This window comes from Sorex araneus, chromosome 2 (genome assembly GCF_027595985.1).
Source record: "Sorex araneus isolate mSorAra2 chromosome 2, mSorAra2.pri, whole genome shotgun sequence".
Taxonomy (NCBI): Eukaryota; Metazoa; Chordata; class Mammalia; order Eulipotyphla; family Soricidae; genus Sorex; species Sorex araneus.
The window spans coordinates 34,264,223-34,281,385 of NC_073303.1; the positions used below are offsets into that span (position 1 = coordinate 34,264,223).

The window sequence follows — 17,163 nt, forward strand, 5'->3', positions numbered from 1 at the left end:
CCTGATTAGATTCTGAACACTTATTTTAATCTGGAGACACAAAAATTAATATGAAAGATAACGGAGGGCAGTGTGTGTAGTATAAATGCTATATTAGATATTAAGATATTTTTATTAGATGCAGTGGTGCTGACTATGGGAAAGAAAGTCTGTTCTTAGGAGATAAAGGGTGAAGCATTGTGGGATAAAATTTAATAAAATCTGCAATTGACTTTCAAGCTATTCTGCAAACACTCCTTTCTTCCCATGAAATTATAGCAAACACAACAATCTTACATTAGATCAGAGGTTGCTAAGTTTATTTGACCTACTCTCCTTTTCAGAAAAAAACATCACTCTAAGCTGCGCTGGAAGCCCATCTTGCTTAAGAGAAAAAATGGAAAGTGCCCCCATAATTGTACCAGAGCTTATTACTGCCCCCACTGATTGTACCCCATTCCTACCAACTACTCTGTAGATTTGAGAATTTCAAAACCAAATTTGAGGGACCACTTCTCCCCCAGCTAAGTCGGGAAGGCAGCCAGAACAAAGAGCCACCATTTCTCACACTAATGCTATCCTGTTCATTTCTTCAGCCTGCATTTTCTTCTTGTGGGCAAAATACTGGTGTGCATAAGGGAGAGTTCAGCTAAGTTTGTTCTCTCAGCACCAGGGTATAAAGAGAAATGGCAGCAAAGTGTCTTAGGGAACAAGTCAGCAACCAGACAAGATGTTAAGGAGACTCGTTCTCTGCACAAAGCAGGCGTGAGCTTCTGTGAATTACCTGGTAACTTTGGTCAAGGTGCCTGTTCAGAGCATGCCATACATGTGATACTGTCTAGTTTGTCCTAGCTATGAATTGTCATTCACTGTATCACTGTCATCCCGTTGCTCATTGATTTGCTCGAGCAAGTACCAGTAATATCTCCATTGTGAGACTTTTTGTTACTGTCTTTGGCATATTGAATACGCCACGGGGAGCTTGTCAGGCTCTACCCTATGGGCAGGATACTCTCAGTAGCTTGCCGGGCTCTCCAAGAGGGACGGAGGAATTGAACCCGATTGGCGGCGTGCAAGGCAAATGCCCTGCCTGCTGTGCTATCACTCATTGTGCCAACAAAAACATTTCTTGGCGGGTTCGATTCCCAGCATCCCATATGGTCCCCCGAGCACTGCCAGGAGTAACTCCTGAGTGCAGAGCCAGGAATAACTCCTATGTATTGGTGGGTGTGACCCCCCCCAAAATAAAAACATCTTGGGAAATTTTTAAAAAAGAAGACTACCCTGTTTTACAGATGAGACCTCTTGTGTATATCAAAGAAGACTCAGTCTCAAATGAATCACTTAACAAAGGGGAAACTGGCTACCAGTTGTCTAGCCTTGATCTTAACAGGCCGTGCTTGGGAATCAGTGACTTCTAATCAGAACCTTTGGGACATGCAGCTATTACTTTAGGCTGGAGGAACGAGTTGTCAAATCATCAGTTGTCCTTGACAAGTATGGATGATTTGGTTTGCAAAAATTTGGGGGAGCAAAAATTGAAAAGCAGATGTAGTGAAGAGCAGCAGAGCTTGCCACGGTGTTAGGTACTTGGTCTAATAACACCGAGGGCGGTGGTAGAACTCAGTTTGGAGGGCATACAGCAAAGTCACACATTTCAAAATTGCTGCTCGACTCTAAGTTACCCCAACTGTAGTCATTTTAGTCAATTTTACTTATCTATGGGTTATATCTGACAGTGCTTGGGAGACAATGCTGAGGCGGAGACTGGCCCTGGTACCATCTCTACAGCCCATAGTCTATTTTGTAATTTTGGGTCACCAAAAGCAAAATCTGCACCCTGGTACTCTAGGACAAGGAGCTATTGCCCCAGACCATCCAATTTTAATCTTCTCTCACTGGGGAAAGAAGCACACAGTAGACTTGGGTTTGAACCCTAGCATCCCTCTCCAAGGACCTCCCAGAGAGAACACAGAGCAAGGAGTAATCCCTGGGTATTGCCAGGTGTGGCTCAAAACCCAAAACACACAAACTAAAAAACCAACCTGGGAACTACTCTCACCACACTGAGTTGTCCAGGTAAGTTCTGCCTCTGGACTGAGACCTCTGGAGCCTTCGTGGGATGTGGTGAGCTGAGTCCCCACCCTGCCATGAGGCCCGGCACCTCCCCCGCCCCCAACCCCCTCCAGCATATCAACTGGTCCAGCGTCACAGCTCAGTAACTCTCATCTCAAAGAGACTTCATCTTGCTGAATCCTCATAGTCCCACAGCTCCTGAAGCACGTGACTCCTCCAAATTTCACAGTCCTGACAGCCCAGCAGGAGCACAGCAAGGGCCCCTCCCGGTGACGCTCAGCCCTCTAGACTGACGGTTCCAGGGGCCCTGCGATGCCGTGCCGCACAGGCTGAAGAGCTGGGGGTTTACCCAGACACACCCCAGTGTGGTGCCAGGGGATGGGGGGTGCCACACCCCCTAACCTGGTAGTGGTCCTCTGGTGCCCCTTTACGGTATGAGAAGGTACAGTGAGCAGATCTGATCTCCGACACTACTTGAGCACTTCTGAGTGAGGCTCAAACCCATCCCCTCCCTCACCTTTAACGGGTGGTGGTGTCAACAGCACGATTATTAAAATATGGCATACGAAAGAAACAAGATGTTCTTCACTGGAAGAACAGGGATTCAAAATAGACCTAAGAAAGTTAAGACAATTCTCAGGGGCCAGGAGCTAGTAGAGCTAGTAGACACAGGACAGGGCACGTGTCTACCAGGCACCTGACCTGAGTCCGATTCCCAGCGCCACATCATCCCCTGGGCATCACTTGGTGCAGCCTGGAGCCCCCCATCACTGCCACGGTGTCTGGGTACCCCTGGCACCAGAGCCCAGACAGCGCTGCAACCTACTGTTGGCCAAGGGCTGGTCAAGAGTCACTGCTGGTCCCCCAGATTTTCTGAGCACAGCTTGGGAGTACCCCTCACCCATTCCAGCAGAGGAAAATAATTTCCCAAGATCACACTGATTTTAGGAAGAAAAATGTAAATAGCACAACTAGTTGGGTGCTTACTCAGTAATGGCTGACTGGTACCAAGCAATAGTCTCATCTTTCCATGGGCTGCAACACACAGCAGGGAAGGAACTACACGGGCACTCACTCCTAGCTCCAGTGGCTTTCAACGTCCTGACACATACGGGCTGGTACCAGTATGGCCACTGTCTGAAAAATACTGTTCCATGTGAATGAAATAGATTACTGGTTTTCAACCATTTTGCATCTATGGACCTGTTACCAGTCCATGGGCCAAGGATGAAAATCACTGCTTTAGTGGGCTAGACAGATCGTACAGTGGGTAGGGCCTTGCATGCTACCCAGGTTCAATCACTGGCATCACATATGGTTCCCAAACCCTCCAGGAGTGATCCCTGAGTACAGAGCCAGGAGTAATTCCAGAGCACTGCTGGTGTGGCCCAAAAACAACAACAAAAAGATAATCACTGCTCTAGTCCCTTATTTAAAAAATACATATTTTGTCATTTCAGTCAGATCTTTACATTTCTATGGTTTATGGCAAATGGATAAAGTTTGTAGGATTAACTTGAATGCCGTATCAGAAATTACATTTCTTAGTCAACGACAACAACCAACACTCATTTCAGTGACTCTTAAGAGTCCACATGGGCAGAAAATTAGCATCCTGTGAACTACAGAAGCAGCTCACTCTGGCTCTGAGTTTCTGTCCCAAAGGAAGCAAGCCAACTCCCGACCAGCTGGGCTGGGAAGGCCAAGCAAAGGCGGCAAAGGCAGCAGTACCTGCACTGATCCCCCATGGCGGTCTGCAGCCAAGTGAGATGTTAGGTACGAGGTCTGCCGGCTCGGCTGGATTTCCCACTCTCCACGGCGTTCTGTCGATGTGGTCTGCTCAGGATTAGGAAGCATGAGGGCAAGACACAGAAGGAAAGATAAAGCAACAGCAAGCAATAACGAAATCAAGAACATTAGTGACCCTAAGGATCCAGGGCTTTATTTTAATTTAGCAACAGCAGCAAAGCACTGAGAAAAAGTTAGCTTGGCTATTCTCATTCAAACACAGAAGAACAAAAGACACCTTCTCCAGATGGAGTCCTGGTGCTGCTACTAACATGGCTCCGGTATGTGGGGACTGGGACGATTTCTACAAACCCCTTGGGGGCACTGGAATGGGGAGGCTCCATCCCAGCTTCCAGCCCGCCCCTGCCCCCAGAAGTCACGTCCTCAACCCGCCCCCAGAAGTCACGTCCTCAACCCGCCCCCGGCACCATCTTGCCGCACTCAGCAGTGAAGAATCTGTGCCCGTGGGCACCGCAAGCCGGAGAATGCTGCGGACCCCAGACCCGGCCGACAACACTGGGGCGCCCCAGAGGGAGAAGGTGCAGCCTCCCGCCTTCTCCAGATGGAATCCCAGCGACACTGAGCTTCTACTAACATGGCTCCGGTATGTGGGACTGGGACGATTTCTCCAAACCGCGCGGCCGCTTATGCAGCCACGCGACCTTTCCTGATATACAAAAAGCCGCTCAGGAACAGCTCCCACACCCCTGAAGGACCATTACCCCAGAGGCACAGAAACCAATCTCGGAACGCAGTGGCTGCTGGGAGATATACTCCTGGGCTGTGAACTAAGCTACAACAACAAAAACCATGGAACCGTCATGTACTTTTGTGCTATTGCTCCAGCCCCTATTTAGAACATTTAAACTCCTGAACAATAAGAGATCTGCCAGTACTCAGAAGCCAAAAATGCTCCAAAAGTATTCATATACTTCAAGTCAGTGGTGTGAATGCTGAAAATGCTGATACTGATTCAAGGAAATTACTTGTCTGGGAGCAGGAGAGATACTTTAGTTGTTACATATTTGCCTTGCATGTGGCCGACCCAGGTTTGATTCTCAACACCACATACGGTCCCCAAAGACCCCCCAGGAGTGATCCCTAGGCACTGCCAGGTGTGGTCAAACACAGCCCACAGAGGAAAACAAAAAAGAAAAAATTACTCCTCTCATGAATTTCTCTGCTTCGCTTTTGATTTTTTTCTGCTTTCGGTATTTGGTTGGGAGTTACTGGGCCACACTCTGTGGTGCTCTGGGTTTAACTACTGGCTCTGCACTCAGGGTCACTCCTGGTGGGCTTGGGGGACCATCTGGGTTGCTGGGGATTGAACCCAGGTCATCCATGTGCAATGCAAGTCCCACAATAGCTGCAGACCCAAATCCTAATTCCTGACGTTCACTTAAGCACACCTGTGTATCTAAACAGCACTCAGGAAGACCCATGGGAAGAAGGATCATTCAACAAAATCAGTCTCCCTCTGCCTTTGATTTGTTTTGTTTCAGGGCCAGACATACTGGTGCTCAGGGCTTACCCCTACCTCTGTGCTCAGGGGAACATATGCAGTGCAGGGGACTGAGACAGGGGTGGGGGTGTTCAAGGCAAGTGCCCAAGCCCTAACAATCTCTCTGGCCCTGTCTGCGTTTCTTGAAAGGCAAAGGCTCATATGACATGTGTAAATCACAGGAATTTTAAGTAGCGGGAACTCCTGGAGGAAATAAATGCTCTAAAATCTTCAGCTGTGGGTCAGAGAGAAAGCAAAGGGCTGAGGGTACTAGCGCTGATGGTCTCCAGCACCTCGGGAATAACCCAATAAGTGCTGGCAGGTACGGCCCCAAACAAAAAGATCTTCAGCCCTACCTGCACTGCCTGTGCGGAAATGGTTGGTTTATTCTGTAGTAGGTGAGTGAAGAAAAAACACCATAGCAATCTAACTAGAATTGACATTAATAAAGATGAAACTAACAAAAAAGTACTTAAGGGAAAACACAGAAGACTGATGATGTTCTTCTTCTTTTTTTTTTTTTTTAAATGTCAGTATCTTCTATAGAAGACAGTGAATTTCAGTTGTATGTGGGCCAGAGCCAGCCTGCAAGTGTAAAGACTAAGAATCTATGGGGGGGGGGGGTGAAAAGGGGTGTGAAAAACAGGCATCCATGCAGTGGGTGGGGGCCCCTGATGACTGGCAGTGTGCAGTAATCCTACCACTCAATACCATAAACCTCAACACTACTGTAACCACAATATATAAGTTATGATTTGACAAAACGTCTTCTAGTTTTTTGTTTCTGTGCCACATCCAGTGGTACTTAGGGCTCAGTCCTGGCTCTGCTCTCAGAGATCACTCCTAGTGGGCTCAGGGTACCATATGGGGTGCTAGAAATCGAACCCAGGTCGGCCGAGTGCAAGGCAAGTGCCCTATCCCCTCTTCTACTTTAGTAAAAAATGCCTCCCACACCCCCACGGAAAGATGAGGACGATAGAGATTACTCCAGAATTCTCAAGCTTTTCCCTGCCTCAGATCCAGGCAATAGGCTGAAATAAAAAATACTGAAGAATGAACACAGACTGAAAAAAATTTTTTTTCTTTTTTGTGATGTTAAGATCAAACCCAGGGTCTCACACATGCAGGCCAGACACTCTACCACTGAGCCAGACTGTGGCCCTGGGGGGGCAGGGGAGGAAAAAATTACAGAACAAACAAGAGCAGAAGTGACAGAATAGGAGAAGCTAAAAATTGTATTTTATTTCAGTTTTGTACTTGCTTGTTCCAATGTCCCTCCGGGGGTTAAGGGTCCATAACTGAGAAACGGCAGCCCGTTCCCACTGGGCCCAGGGGTGGCGGGTGGCAGGGCCAGTGCGCAATCTCTGCACCTGATTCCTGCTAGACAGCAGGCGGCCAGCTGTGAACTCACGGGCGGGCCAGAAGGAGGCAGACTGTGCCTGCGCAAAGTCATCTATCCCTTCAACTAGCAAACCCTGAACCTTGCTGAAAATGAAGCAGTATTCTGTAAAAGGAAGGAAACGAAGAATTAATCACTATTGCTTTTCTAAGGCTTTACAAAATAATACTCATACTATAATGACCCCTAACCATCTTGGCTACCTGATCTAACGTCCCTGTTGCGATGCGCCCAACAAGCCTCGCCCGGTTAAGGACATAAAGGCACCGGCCCACAGCATTTTTGAAGGCTTGGAATATTCCTCAAATTCAAATTCCTTTAGAGTCTAGATACATCTAAACTAGTCTGTAACTGGGACACATCTTCGGAACTCAGTATGATTGAACACTTCCAAGTTCCGTTGTTTCTTTCTTGAGTATTAAGACACAGTTTAAACAAGGCTTTCCCAGAGGGATGAGCTTAACTGGTCTCTGATTCATATTTTCTTGCTAGTCATACTGGGGACTTTGCAAAAGAACAGTTTATGTAGAAGAGATTAACAAAGAATAAACTTTTTTTTTTTTAAATATAGGGGCACTCCTAGCCATGCTCAGGGGACCCCAGGGCAACTTCTGGTGATGGTGATGGTACACCTGGCAGGGCAGTGCCATGCTGTGCCTGGTCTGGTAGTGTGGCCCTACGACATGGGCCCTGTGGTGCCAGGGATCATACTCGGGACCACCTTGAGCCATCTGACCCACCCCAAAGAACAGCCTCTTTTCTTTAAACATATGCTACACATACAGACATAATATTTTGGAATCCATTATTATCAAGGTAGTAGAACACGTCTGGTAGAGTTTAATAGTTCTGGATAGTCAATATGACATTTTATAATCTCAAAACAAATTCTATTTCCCTGAGCTTCTAGGCCAAGTACCCTTGCTTTATATACCCACAGAAAACCTACCAAATAAAAGGAGTCACTGGAAGATAAGGAAAGTGTGAGCACTGCAAAATGAGAACCCCCAGTGACATCCACTTGCACAGCATTTACTTAAGAAAGGATTTTCAGAAGCTTAGATTTTGCGGGGAGCACAGAGCGGGTGGGGCGGTTGGGCCACACCCAGTGGTGCTCAGGACTTACTCTTGGCCCTGTACTCAGGGACCACTCCTGGTGGGGCTAGGGGGCCATCTCGGATGCTGGGGACCAAACCCTGGTCAGCTTCGTGCAAGGCAAACAGCTTACCTGCTGTACTATCGCTCTGGCCCCACAGTTTAAAGTTCTGACAGAGCAGAGCGTTGCTGCATTCTCAGTCCAGTCAACACAATTACGTCTACATGTGGGGTGTTGCACAAGCAAATACCTTTGACGGCACAATGTCGTACAATCTAATATTAGATCTCTGGATAATGACAGGACTTACTTCCTGATTGAATTTGATCAGAGACTATGAGGGAAGCTTTGCCAGGTAGAAATAAGCAGAATGATTAAAGTTTTCATCCCCTTGCTGATGGATGGTAATGTAGAGTTCTTTAGAGAGGAACCCGAGTCCCAGCAAGATTTACCATCTTTGGAACTGGGAAAGGACAAATACTAAAAGTAAAATGAAAACTAACATAACTGGAATCTTCCTAAACGGATCTAACAGTTAGGAATATTTCATGCATCCAAACTCAAGGTTTAATTAAAGTTATCTAAGAGGTGGGTAAAAATGAATTTTAAAAGTTCTTAAACATCTAGTATTAATAGTTTTTAAAATAGATCGATGGGGCCAGAGAGATAGTATAGCGATTCAGGCGCTCACCTTGCACAATGCTGACCAGGTTTTGTTTTGCTTTTTTGGGTCACATCCAGCGATGCACAAGAATTACTCCTGGCGGTGCTTGGGGGACCATATGGGATGCTGAGAATCGAACCTGGGTCAGCTGTGTCCAAGGCAAACGCCCTCCCCGCTGTGCTATTGCTCCAGCCGCATGCTGACCAGTTTTATCTGTAGCACCACATAAAGTCCCCAAGCAGAGCACTGTCAGGAGTAACTCCTGAGCACAGAGTCAAGAATATCTCCTGAACATATTGCATAATATCCAAAACTAAAAACAAAAGAAAACAAAACCCCAAAAGCCAAATGACTGAGGACACAGCTCAGTGGCCCCGCACGCGTGAGGTCTTGGATTCAATACCCAATACAGTACCCAACATCCAACAAAAATATAAAGGAATAATAGAGACAACTTCAGCAAGCTGATATGGTGAGTTTAAGTGCAATTTTTCGGGAACCATACTTGGGGGTCTTTTATTACAACTAACAGCCAGGCAGTACAGTTCAATGTACCTAGAAAGCAACGCAAAATAGCCCCTGAAGAGTTTCATGTGGTAAAGGAAGATGGCTTAATGCCATCGGCAGAGTGTATCCTGCAACGGAAGTCTGCTGTACTGTGCTGTTATTTTTATGTATTGGGGGCGTTGGGGGATACTCCCAGTCCTGACTGTGCTCTGGGGACCAAGCTGTGCCAACGATCAAGCTGGGGTCAGTCCCATGCAAAGCAAGTGCCTTAGCCCTTTAGCCTTTTGGCTGTGGTCATTACTTTAGGGGTCACAGCAGGTATTGCTAGCTCAGCAATACTGATCCTCGGGGAGCCACAGGGCCACAGCTGGTGCACACGGGGGTTTGGGTGGGCCACAAAGAACCAGGGACGGAACCTGGGCCTCACATATGCTCAGCGTGTGTCTGACCACTTGAGCAACCTCCAAATTTTCTATTAAAAAAATCTTATTAATACTCATCATTTGAAGAGCCATACGATTATTAAATGCCTACCAATACAGACACCTTTGTTAGGTGGTGGGGATACAGAGGTGACAAAACAAAACTCTCTGCTCTTACAAGGCTTACATGTAAAAAAAGCTGAGGACCCAGAAGACTAATTATGAACAGAGTCTTGGGGTAAGTGAAAGCAGATTTTAAGCTCCTCTGCTTTCCCTTCCTTTCTCACGGACTAATGGCACCTGCTAGTCCGCAGGCTCACTGCTCTACCACACACGCGCAGAATCAGCCAGAAGAAAGAGGCTCTTTGGTGCTATCATCAATGTCATCACCATACTTGACTTCCAACTATCTTTCTGGTTGGGACCAGAGAGATAGCAGAAGGGTTACAGTTCATTTGCTCTGCACATGGCTGAGTTCAATCCCCGTGTCCCTCATATGGTTCACCAGGAGTGACCCATGAGCACAAAGCCCTGAGTACAATTGGATATGGACCCACACCTCTCTTTTCCATCTCTCTTTTCCCCACCCCCATCAGTATCTTTTTGGCTTTCTTTTAGAGAGGAATTGCCTGCCTGAAGACATACTCAGTTGGAATACACTGCTAGTGTTTCAAACTCAAGATACTTAAACTCAAGCTCTAAGTAAGTCTGATTTCTAGTGATAGTACCACACTGCCTCCCAAAATACCTCAACTTAAAAATTTCCGCAGATTTAATTTCTCGTTCTTTCTCCTTCAATCCTGACACCTACAGGGGGTGACAACTCTGGCAGATTACACCCTTGCGTCTCTTTTCCATTCCATCTTGTTTTCCTTTCTTTTGTTTTTGGGCACCAGGTAATGCTCAGGGCATACTCCTGGCTCTGCACTCAGGGATCACTTCTGGCGGTGCTCAGGGGACCATATGAGATGTCAGGGATTGAACCCAGGACAGCCTCAAGCAATGCAAGCGCCCTCCCTGCTGCATTACTGCTCCAGTCCCGTCCATGTCATTTTCACTGCCACAGTCCAGCTGTCTTCCTTTACCTCTGAAACAAACTTCTTATCTGCTAACTCACAGGTCTTCATTTCTAGCTTGACTATCACTTTCTATGTAAAAAGACTTTGAAAGAAAAACTATAACCAACATTTCTCAGTTTGAAAATGTTTCAGAGTAAGAGATGAGATAGCCCAACGGGCTGGGTGGATGCTTTGCATGAAGGAGGCCCGGATTTGATCTCCAGAACCTACCAAGTCCCCTGAGCACTGCTGCGAGCATCCCCTGTGCACTGCTGCATGTGGTTGAAAATAAAACCAAAACAAATTTAGTCTCAATTCCGTCAGAAATTAGAAACTAACGTTCTACCTCTGCATTGCAGGAGATTCATCAAAGCACTATGATCATTTTCCTAGTCTTGTCTTTTTCATTCAGTACCTAAACCTGGTGTTGCTCATATAGTTTTTACTGTCATTTTCATTTAACTTTTCTGAGCCTTTCTGGAGTTCATGTTCTGCATGTAGGAGTCCAGAATAGCTCCTGAGCACTGCCAGGTGTGCCCTAACCTCCCTGCAAAAAAGAAAAAATAAAAAGTTAAACACAAAGAATGCACTAATCTACATTGCACAAGGCAGAAAAACTACCCGACAAGGATTCGAAATTGGGAAAGAGATATAAAATCTGCAGTAATGTGTGGAGAATCGTGTGACACTCCTGGTGGGGTTTCGTGAGGTGCTGGGGGTTGAGCTGGGTTGGCCATGTGCAAGGCAAGGGCCTTGACACCCGTACTCACTCTCCAGACCATTTCTAATCATCTTTTATCCATAATGTTACAGGCCCGGGCCTGTGGGTGCACAATGAGTTCGGTGGTTGAGAGTCACATCCCCGCCTTCTCCTACAGAGAACAAAGAGACGGGGGACTCGAGGATAGACGGTAAATATGGCCCGTCGAATGCAGAGCTGTCAGCATACTTGTAGAACACTGGGGGGGTTGAGGTACAGGACTGCACGTAGGTGTGACTGATCATTTACAGAGGTGAAGAGTTTCAGCAGAGGCAACTCTCTTGGGATTTACTCAAGAAGACACTGTCTCCCAGGGACATCTATGTTGCTTTTCTCCTTCCCTTAGCTGTACATATTTAGCATTAAAGTTTACTTCTGATAAATCCTTGCAGTTATTTGGATGAACACAGTAAGAGATACAGATTCCAAAACTTAGTTCTCTGGGCTCCGAGGGCAAGTAAGGTTTTTACCGTAAATCCCAGACTAAGACCTCAGGCCAGTCCAGCTTGTCCTTCCCCATGGGCGTCCTGTCTCTCAAATTGTAATGGCTTACATCAAGACCATGCATTTATGCTTTCTAGACTGTCCCATTTCAATGCCAGGATAGCTCTGCCACTGCCCGGGGTCTATCACAGTCCCTCAGTGGAACCTCCCTTAGTGGGGTGTTAGGAACTACAGCAACTGATGCCTGAATCAAGTAATTATGACGGATGCCCAAGAGTAGATATATTTGAGTCAATCAACTCCCAAATATTAGGAACGTAGCATTAACGGTCTTTCTGTGTTTAAGCAAAGAACCATGCTCTGTAGGGGAGACAGAAAAGCAAGTTAATTCACTTAAAATTCAAAGTCTAGAGTTACCAGAAAATTTTGACTTATCACCAACACTGACTTGGGGGATGTAACAATGAGAGGTAAAGCACAAAGGAAAGGCTAAAGATAAACTCAGGGGATTAGGGGTGCTCCTAAGAGCACTGTAAGTTTCTATGTGGGGAGGAAAGGAGACAATTCACCGATGAAGCCCAAAGCACTCAGGGTTAATATCCAACACAGACCTTACAAATACAAGGCAAATGCTCTATCACTAAGCCACATCCCTGGACCTAATTTCTTCACTATTAAAACCATATTCATTATTTTATCTTTTTTATGTGAGGTGGGGGGTGGGGGGGTGGCTACTCCTGGATCTGCACTCAGAAATCGCTCCTAGTGTGCTCAACCATGTGGGTTGCTGGGGATGGAGCCCAGGTCTGCTGTTGAAGGTAAGAGCCCTACCCTCTGTATAATCTCTCTGGCCCCTTATCTTAAACACCTGGAAATGTTTAGAACTTCCTTCTGGCTCTGTGCTTGGGGAATACTCCTGGCAGTGCCAATGGGTCCATACATGGTGTGGGGGACTGAACTAGGTCAGCCACATGCTAGGAAAGAGCCTTAATCCCTATACTATCTCTATGGTTGCCCGACATTTTTTTTTTCTTTTTGGGCCACACCCAGTGACACACAGGGGTTATTTTTGGCTCTGCACTCAGGAATTACTCCTGGTGGTGCTCAGCAGACCATATGCGGTGTTGGGAATCGAACCCGGGTCGGCTGCTTACAAGGCAAACACCCTACCCGCTGTGCTTTTGATCCAGTCCCCATTTTTTTTAAAGCAGCTACATAGCACTGAAAAAAATCACTATAATTCATTCATATAAATATATGTATAATAAAGTATTGGAGCTGAAGCCATAAATAATGTATCATATCTGGATAGCTTGATCAATTCTAATATACTGCTATCACTAACACTGTCATCATTTTTAGATTTTGGTGCCCCCTGGCACCAGTCTCAAATTCAGAGACTGTCATGGGAAGCACCTGCTTTACTACTCAGCTACATCTCCAGTAATTTCAATAGTTTTATCCATATAACAATCATACCTTAGGCTGCCTTAACATGACTGATTACAAGAAGATTATTCTACCAGAGAAGACAGTAACTTTATAAAATTACTTTCTAGAGAACTTAACAATTTATAAAATTTTTTAAAAAGTACGGAAATTTCAGATCAACAGCACATTCAACATTCTCCCCTTCTAAAAGGGACACAGAAATTAATAATCACAGAAGTCAACAATATTCTGTTGTCAAGCTGAAGTAAAATTATAAAGTTCAGTCAACTATTTTGATTGTAACAGGTTACATACAGACCGAACAGGGTAACACTTTGCTAAGTGCCATTATTTTTGCTCCCTACTCTTGAGCAAAAGAGTATGTTCTTCCCTTTATGTTCTTTATGTTCTGTTCCAGGAGCTACTCCTGGCTCTCTGGTAGGGCTTGGGGGAGTCACTCCCAAGAATGTGACCAAGTGGTGCCAGGGATTGAACCTGGGTCCCTCACACGCAAAGTATACACTTCATCCCACCTAATTCTACTCCCAGCACACTAATTTCTTTTGGGGGGGGATGATGGGAGTAGTTCTGGGCATTATACAAGCACTCAGCAAGGCAACTGTTTGACCAGACCCCGTTTATAAATTTTTTTATATCCAAAAGACCACTTAATTTGAAGAGAACGTTCACTGGTAAATCTATTTATAGTTATGAATGTGTGTACATCTATGTACTCTTAAAACTATGTACTTTCACACAAGCATCTGTGTGAAATGTTTTTCCATTTTATTGCAAAAATGTCAATATAAAAAGTGAGGTTCGAGGGGCTGGACCGATAATACAGCAGGTAGGGCGTTTGCCTTGCACGCGCCCGAACCGGGTTCGATTCCCAGCATCCCATATGGTCCCCTGAGCACTGGCAGGAGTAATTCCTGAGTGCAGGGTCAGGAGAAACCCCTGTGCATCGCCAGGTGTGACACACACACACAAAAAAAGTGAGGTTCGAGATGATGGAAAACAAGCTAACGGATAGGTGATGATTATACGTACGTATGCGTGTGTGTGTGTGTGTACCTATGTATGTGTAACTGTTTTATTATTCTTTGTTGATTAACTGAGATGCACATTTTACTCTTAGCAATATACTATATAAAGTTAAAAACTTTTGGGGTTGGAGCGACAGTACAGTGGGTAGGGTGTTTGCCTTGCCTGTGACTGACCCAGATTCAATACCCATCTGATCCCTGAGCACCACCAGGAGTGATCCCTAAGAGCAGAGCCAGGAGTAACACCCGAGCATCACTGTGTGTTGTTAACAAAACAAAGTTAAACACTTCTATTTACTCTCCAGTCCATGGCCTCTTTTCATGTTGTCAAGTTTATTGATTTTTATCTATTTGGTTTTGGGGCCACAGCCAGATGAGCTCAGGGCTTACGCCAAAGTAGGCACTTGCTCAGGATCACTCCTAATGGGCCTGAGAGAACCATACATGGTTCCGAGGGTCAAACACGGTTCAGCTGCATGCGAGGGAAGCGCCTTATCTGCTACACTACCTCTGAGGCCCCTAAAAGTTTTTTTTTTCTTTTCTCTTTCTTTTAACTTTTGGACCACACTGGCAACGCTCAAAGCTTAGTCCTTGTTTTGCACAAAGGGTCACTCCTGTTTGTTGATACTTTCGTGGATGCCTCCTCTGTCTTTAAGGAACAAAATCTTCAATGCAGACAGCCTATTTCAAAAAGAATCAACACTAAAGGATGTGTATTGGGCCAGAGCGATAGTACCGCGGGTAGGGCATTTATCTTGCACGTGGCTGACCTGAGTTCAATCTCCAGCATCTCATATGGTCCCCCAAGCACCACCAAGAATAATTCCTGAGTGCAGAGCCAGGAGTTACCCCTGAGCATCGCTTGGTATGACCCAAAAATTTAAAAAAAAAAAAAAAGATATGTACCCTCTTTGGAGCAGAAACTGAGCAGAAAGTACACAAAACTGAGACTTCACTCAGAAACCGTCTCATATCTGAGCCAGCTTTAATACTGACTCCGACACAGAATTGAGGTGGGATGCAGAATGCAGAAGCAAGTTCATCCCCAGGTAGTTCAAATCACCAACGCTTTTGTTTGTTTCTGTTTTCTGGGACAGACCCGGAGATGCTCAGGGGTTACTCCTGACTCTGCACTCAGGAATTACTCCTGGTGGTACTCAGAGAACCATGTAGGATGCCAAGGATCAGACCTGGGGCAGCTGTGTGCATATGGCAAGCACTCTACCCGCTGTACTATCTCTCCAGCCCCACCAAATCACCAGCCCTCTTAAGCAGCCAGAAAAAAATCAGCACAGACGAGTGCTCCGGCCTGACTGCAGATAGTGGGTTGTCCTGAACCCCTGCCACCCTTTGGGCTGGCGTCCTGACTCCGGGTAAGTCCTCAGCAAAGGCTCTGATCGGCCCAGATTCGCCACAGTGGCTTCTCCATGTCAACATCTCCGCTTTTTTTTTTTTTTATTGTTCTGGGGACACACCCGGTGCTCAGAGCTTATTCGTGATAATGCTGGGGGGTAGGGGTGGCATATACTGTGCCGGGGATCGAACCCAGCATGTGCCCGGCCCATTGCCCTGCGTCTCCAGCCCAAAGTTTCAGTATTTTCCCACCGAACCAGAGAGAAATAGGAAGCCTTTTGCCATTGATTTCAGCACATACAGTTAAGCAGTTGAAGAACCTAGGCTTTAACATTAGCCATGGAAAGAGGAATATATGGACAAGGAAGGCCCAGCACATACCTGGTTTCTAAGAGGCTGCTGTGACGGCTGCTCCCTGTGTGTGTGGCTGTCTCGGGTTGTTGCGGAGGCACCAGAATCTACATGAACGGACCCCACTGGAGTAGGCTGGGAAGACAGAGTTAAAGGTCAAATGGGAACAGGCCCAACTCAACCCCTCATCTCTACGTGAAAATGACAGCACTAGTGAATAGCATTAGCAGCAGTACTTATTTTCAACCATTAGAGGGCACTTTCAATTCATCTATGCTGAAAAGAGAAAAAGAGAAGGCACTTGGGCCACAACAGCACACTGGAAACCATATTACTTTGAAAAATAAAATAAAATAAGAACCTGTCATCCCGTTGCTCATGGATTTGTTCGAGCAGGCACCAGTAACATCTCTCATTGAGAGATTTATTGTTACTGTTTTTGGCATATCCAATACGCACGGGTAGCTTGCCAGGCTCTGCCACGCAGGCTCGATACTCTCGGTAGCTTGCCGGGCTCTCTGAGAGGGGCGGAGGAATCGAACACGGGTAGACTGTGTGAAAGGCGAACGTCCAACTGCTGTGCTATCGCTCCAGCCCCAAAATAAAATAAAATAAAATAAAATAAAATAAAATAAAATAAAATAAAATAAAAACAACAAAAAACAACATCTTCTATAATGGCATCTCTTAGTAAGCTATCTGGCCCTCTGAGCTTCTGGCCAGAAAATCAAATTCAAAACTTCCTACTTGTGCAGAAGTCAGACACCTTAGCAGACCCAGGCGCGTCAGCGTCCAGGTCAAATGAGTTTCAAGGTGTGGCTGGTGCCGTCGAGCCCTGGACACGGCAGAGCGGGGCCCGGACTTCCCACCTCTAGGTGGGGCAGCTTGTGTGTCTTCCTTGAAAGTCGGTACACGTACAGTGTGAAGTCACAGACAGAAGACTTAACAACACAGAGGCAGGCAGAAAGTCTAATAATAAAGGCCAGACCCGAGCAGGTGTGACGTGAGGAAGTGAAACGAGGGCACTCACAATAGGCCTCCCGACCCAATCGTAGGCGTAGTCGTATGTGTAGCCTTTCCTCTCAAAAAGGTCTGTGAAAAGGGTCCGTAAATACTCGTAGTCGGGTTTCTCAAAGAAGTCCAGTCGCCTGACGTACCTCAAGTAGGTTGCCATCTCCTCTGTCAGGGAAAGAGCGGAGAGGTCATGCTCATTAGCAGAAGAAGAAGTTTTGGGGCTGACCAAGAAACACATGTACATACTGACTCTGGTGTTTTCTCTTTTCTTGGG

The 17,163-nt window shown here is 46.1% G+C and overlaps 1 protein-coding gene across 5 annotated transcripts in view; it reads right to left on the reverse strand.

The window, feature by feature from the left end:
* The window catches only part of CSNK1G1 (casein kinase 1 gamma 1), a 161,413-nt gene that overhangs the window by 18,893 nt on the left and 125,357 nt on the right, over nt 1-17,163 (reverse strand). For 3 of the 5 annotated variants that reach the window (XM_004619617.2, XM_012935262.2, XM_055126844.1), the window contains 3 exons: nt 16,906-17,054; nt 15,906-16,010; nt 3,787-3,891 (listed from right to left, as the gene is read on the reverse strand). In XM_004619617.2, the coding sequence (XP_004619674.1) occupies nt 3,787-3,891; nt 15,906-16,010; nt 16,906-17,054 (359 nt within the window). The remainder of the gene's footprint in view (nt 1-3,786; nt 3,892-15,905; nt 16,011-16,905; nt 17,055-17,163) is intronic. The other 2 variants (XM_004619619.2, XM_004619620.2) reach the window with 1 other exon arrangement.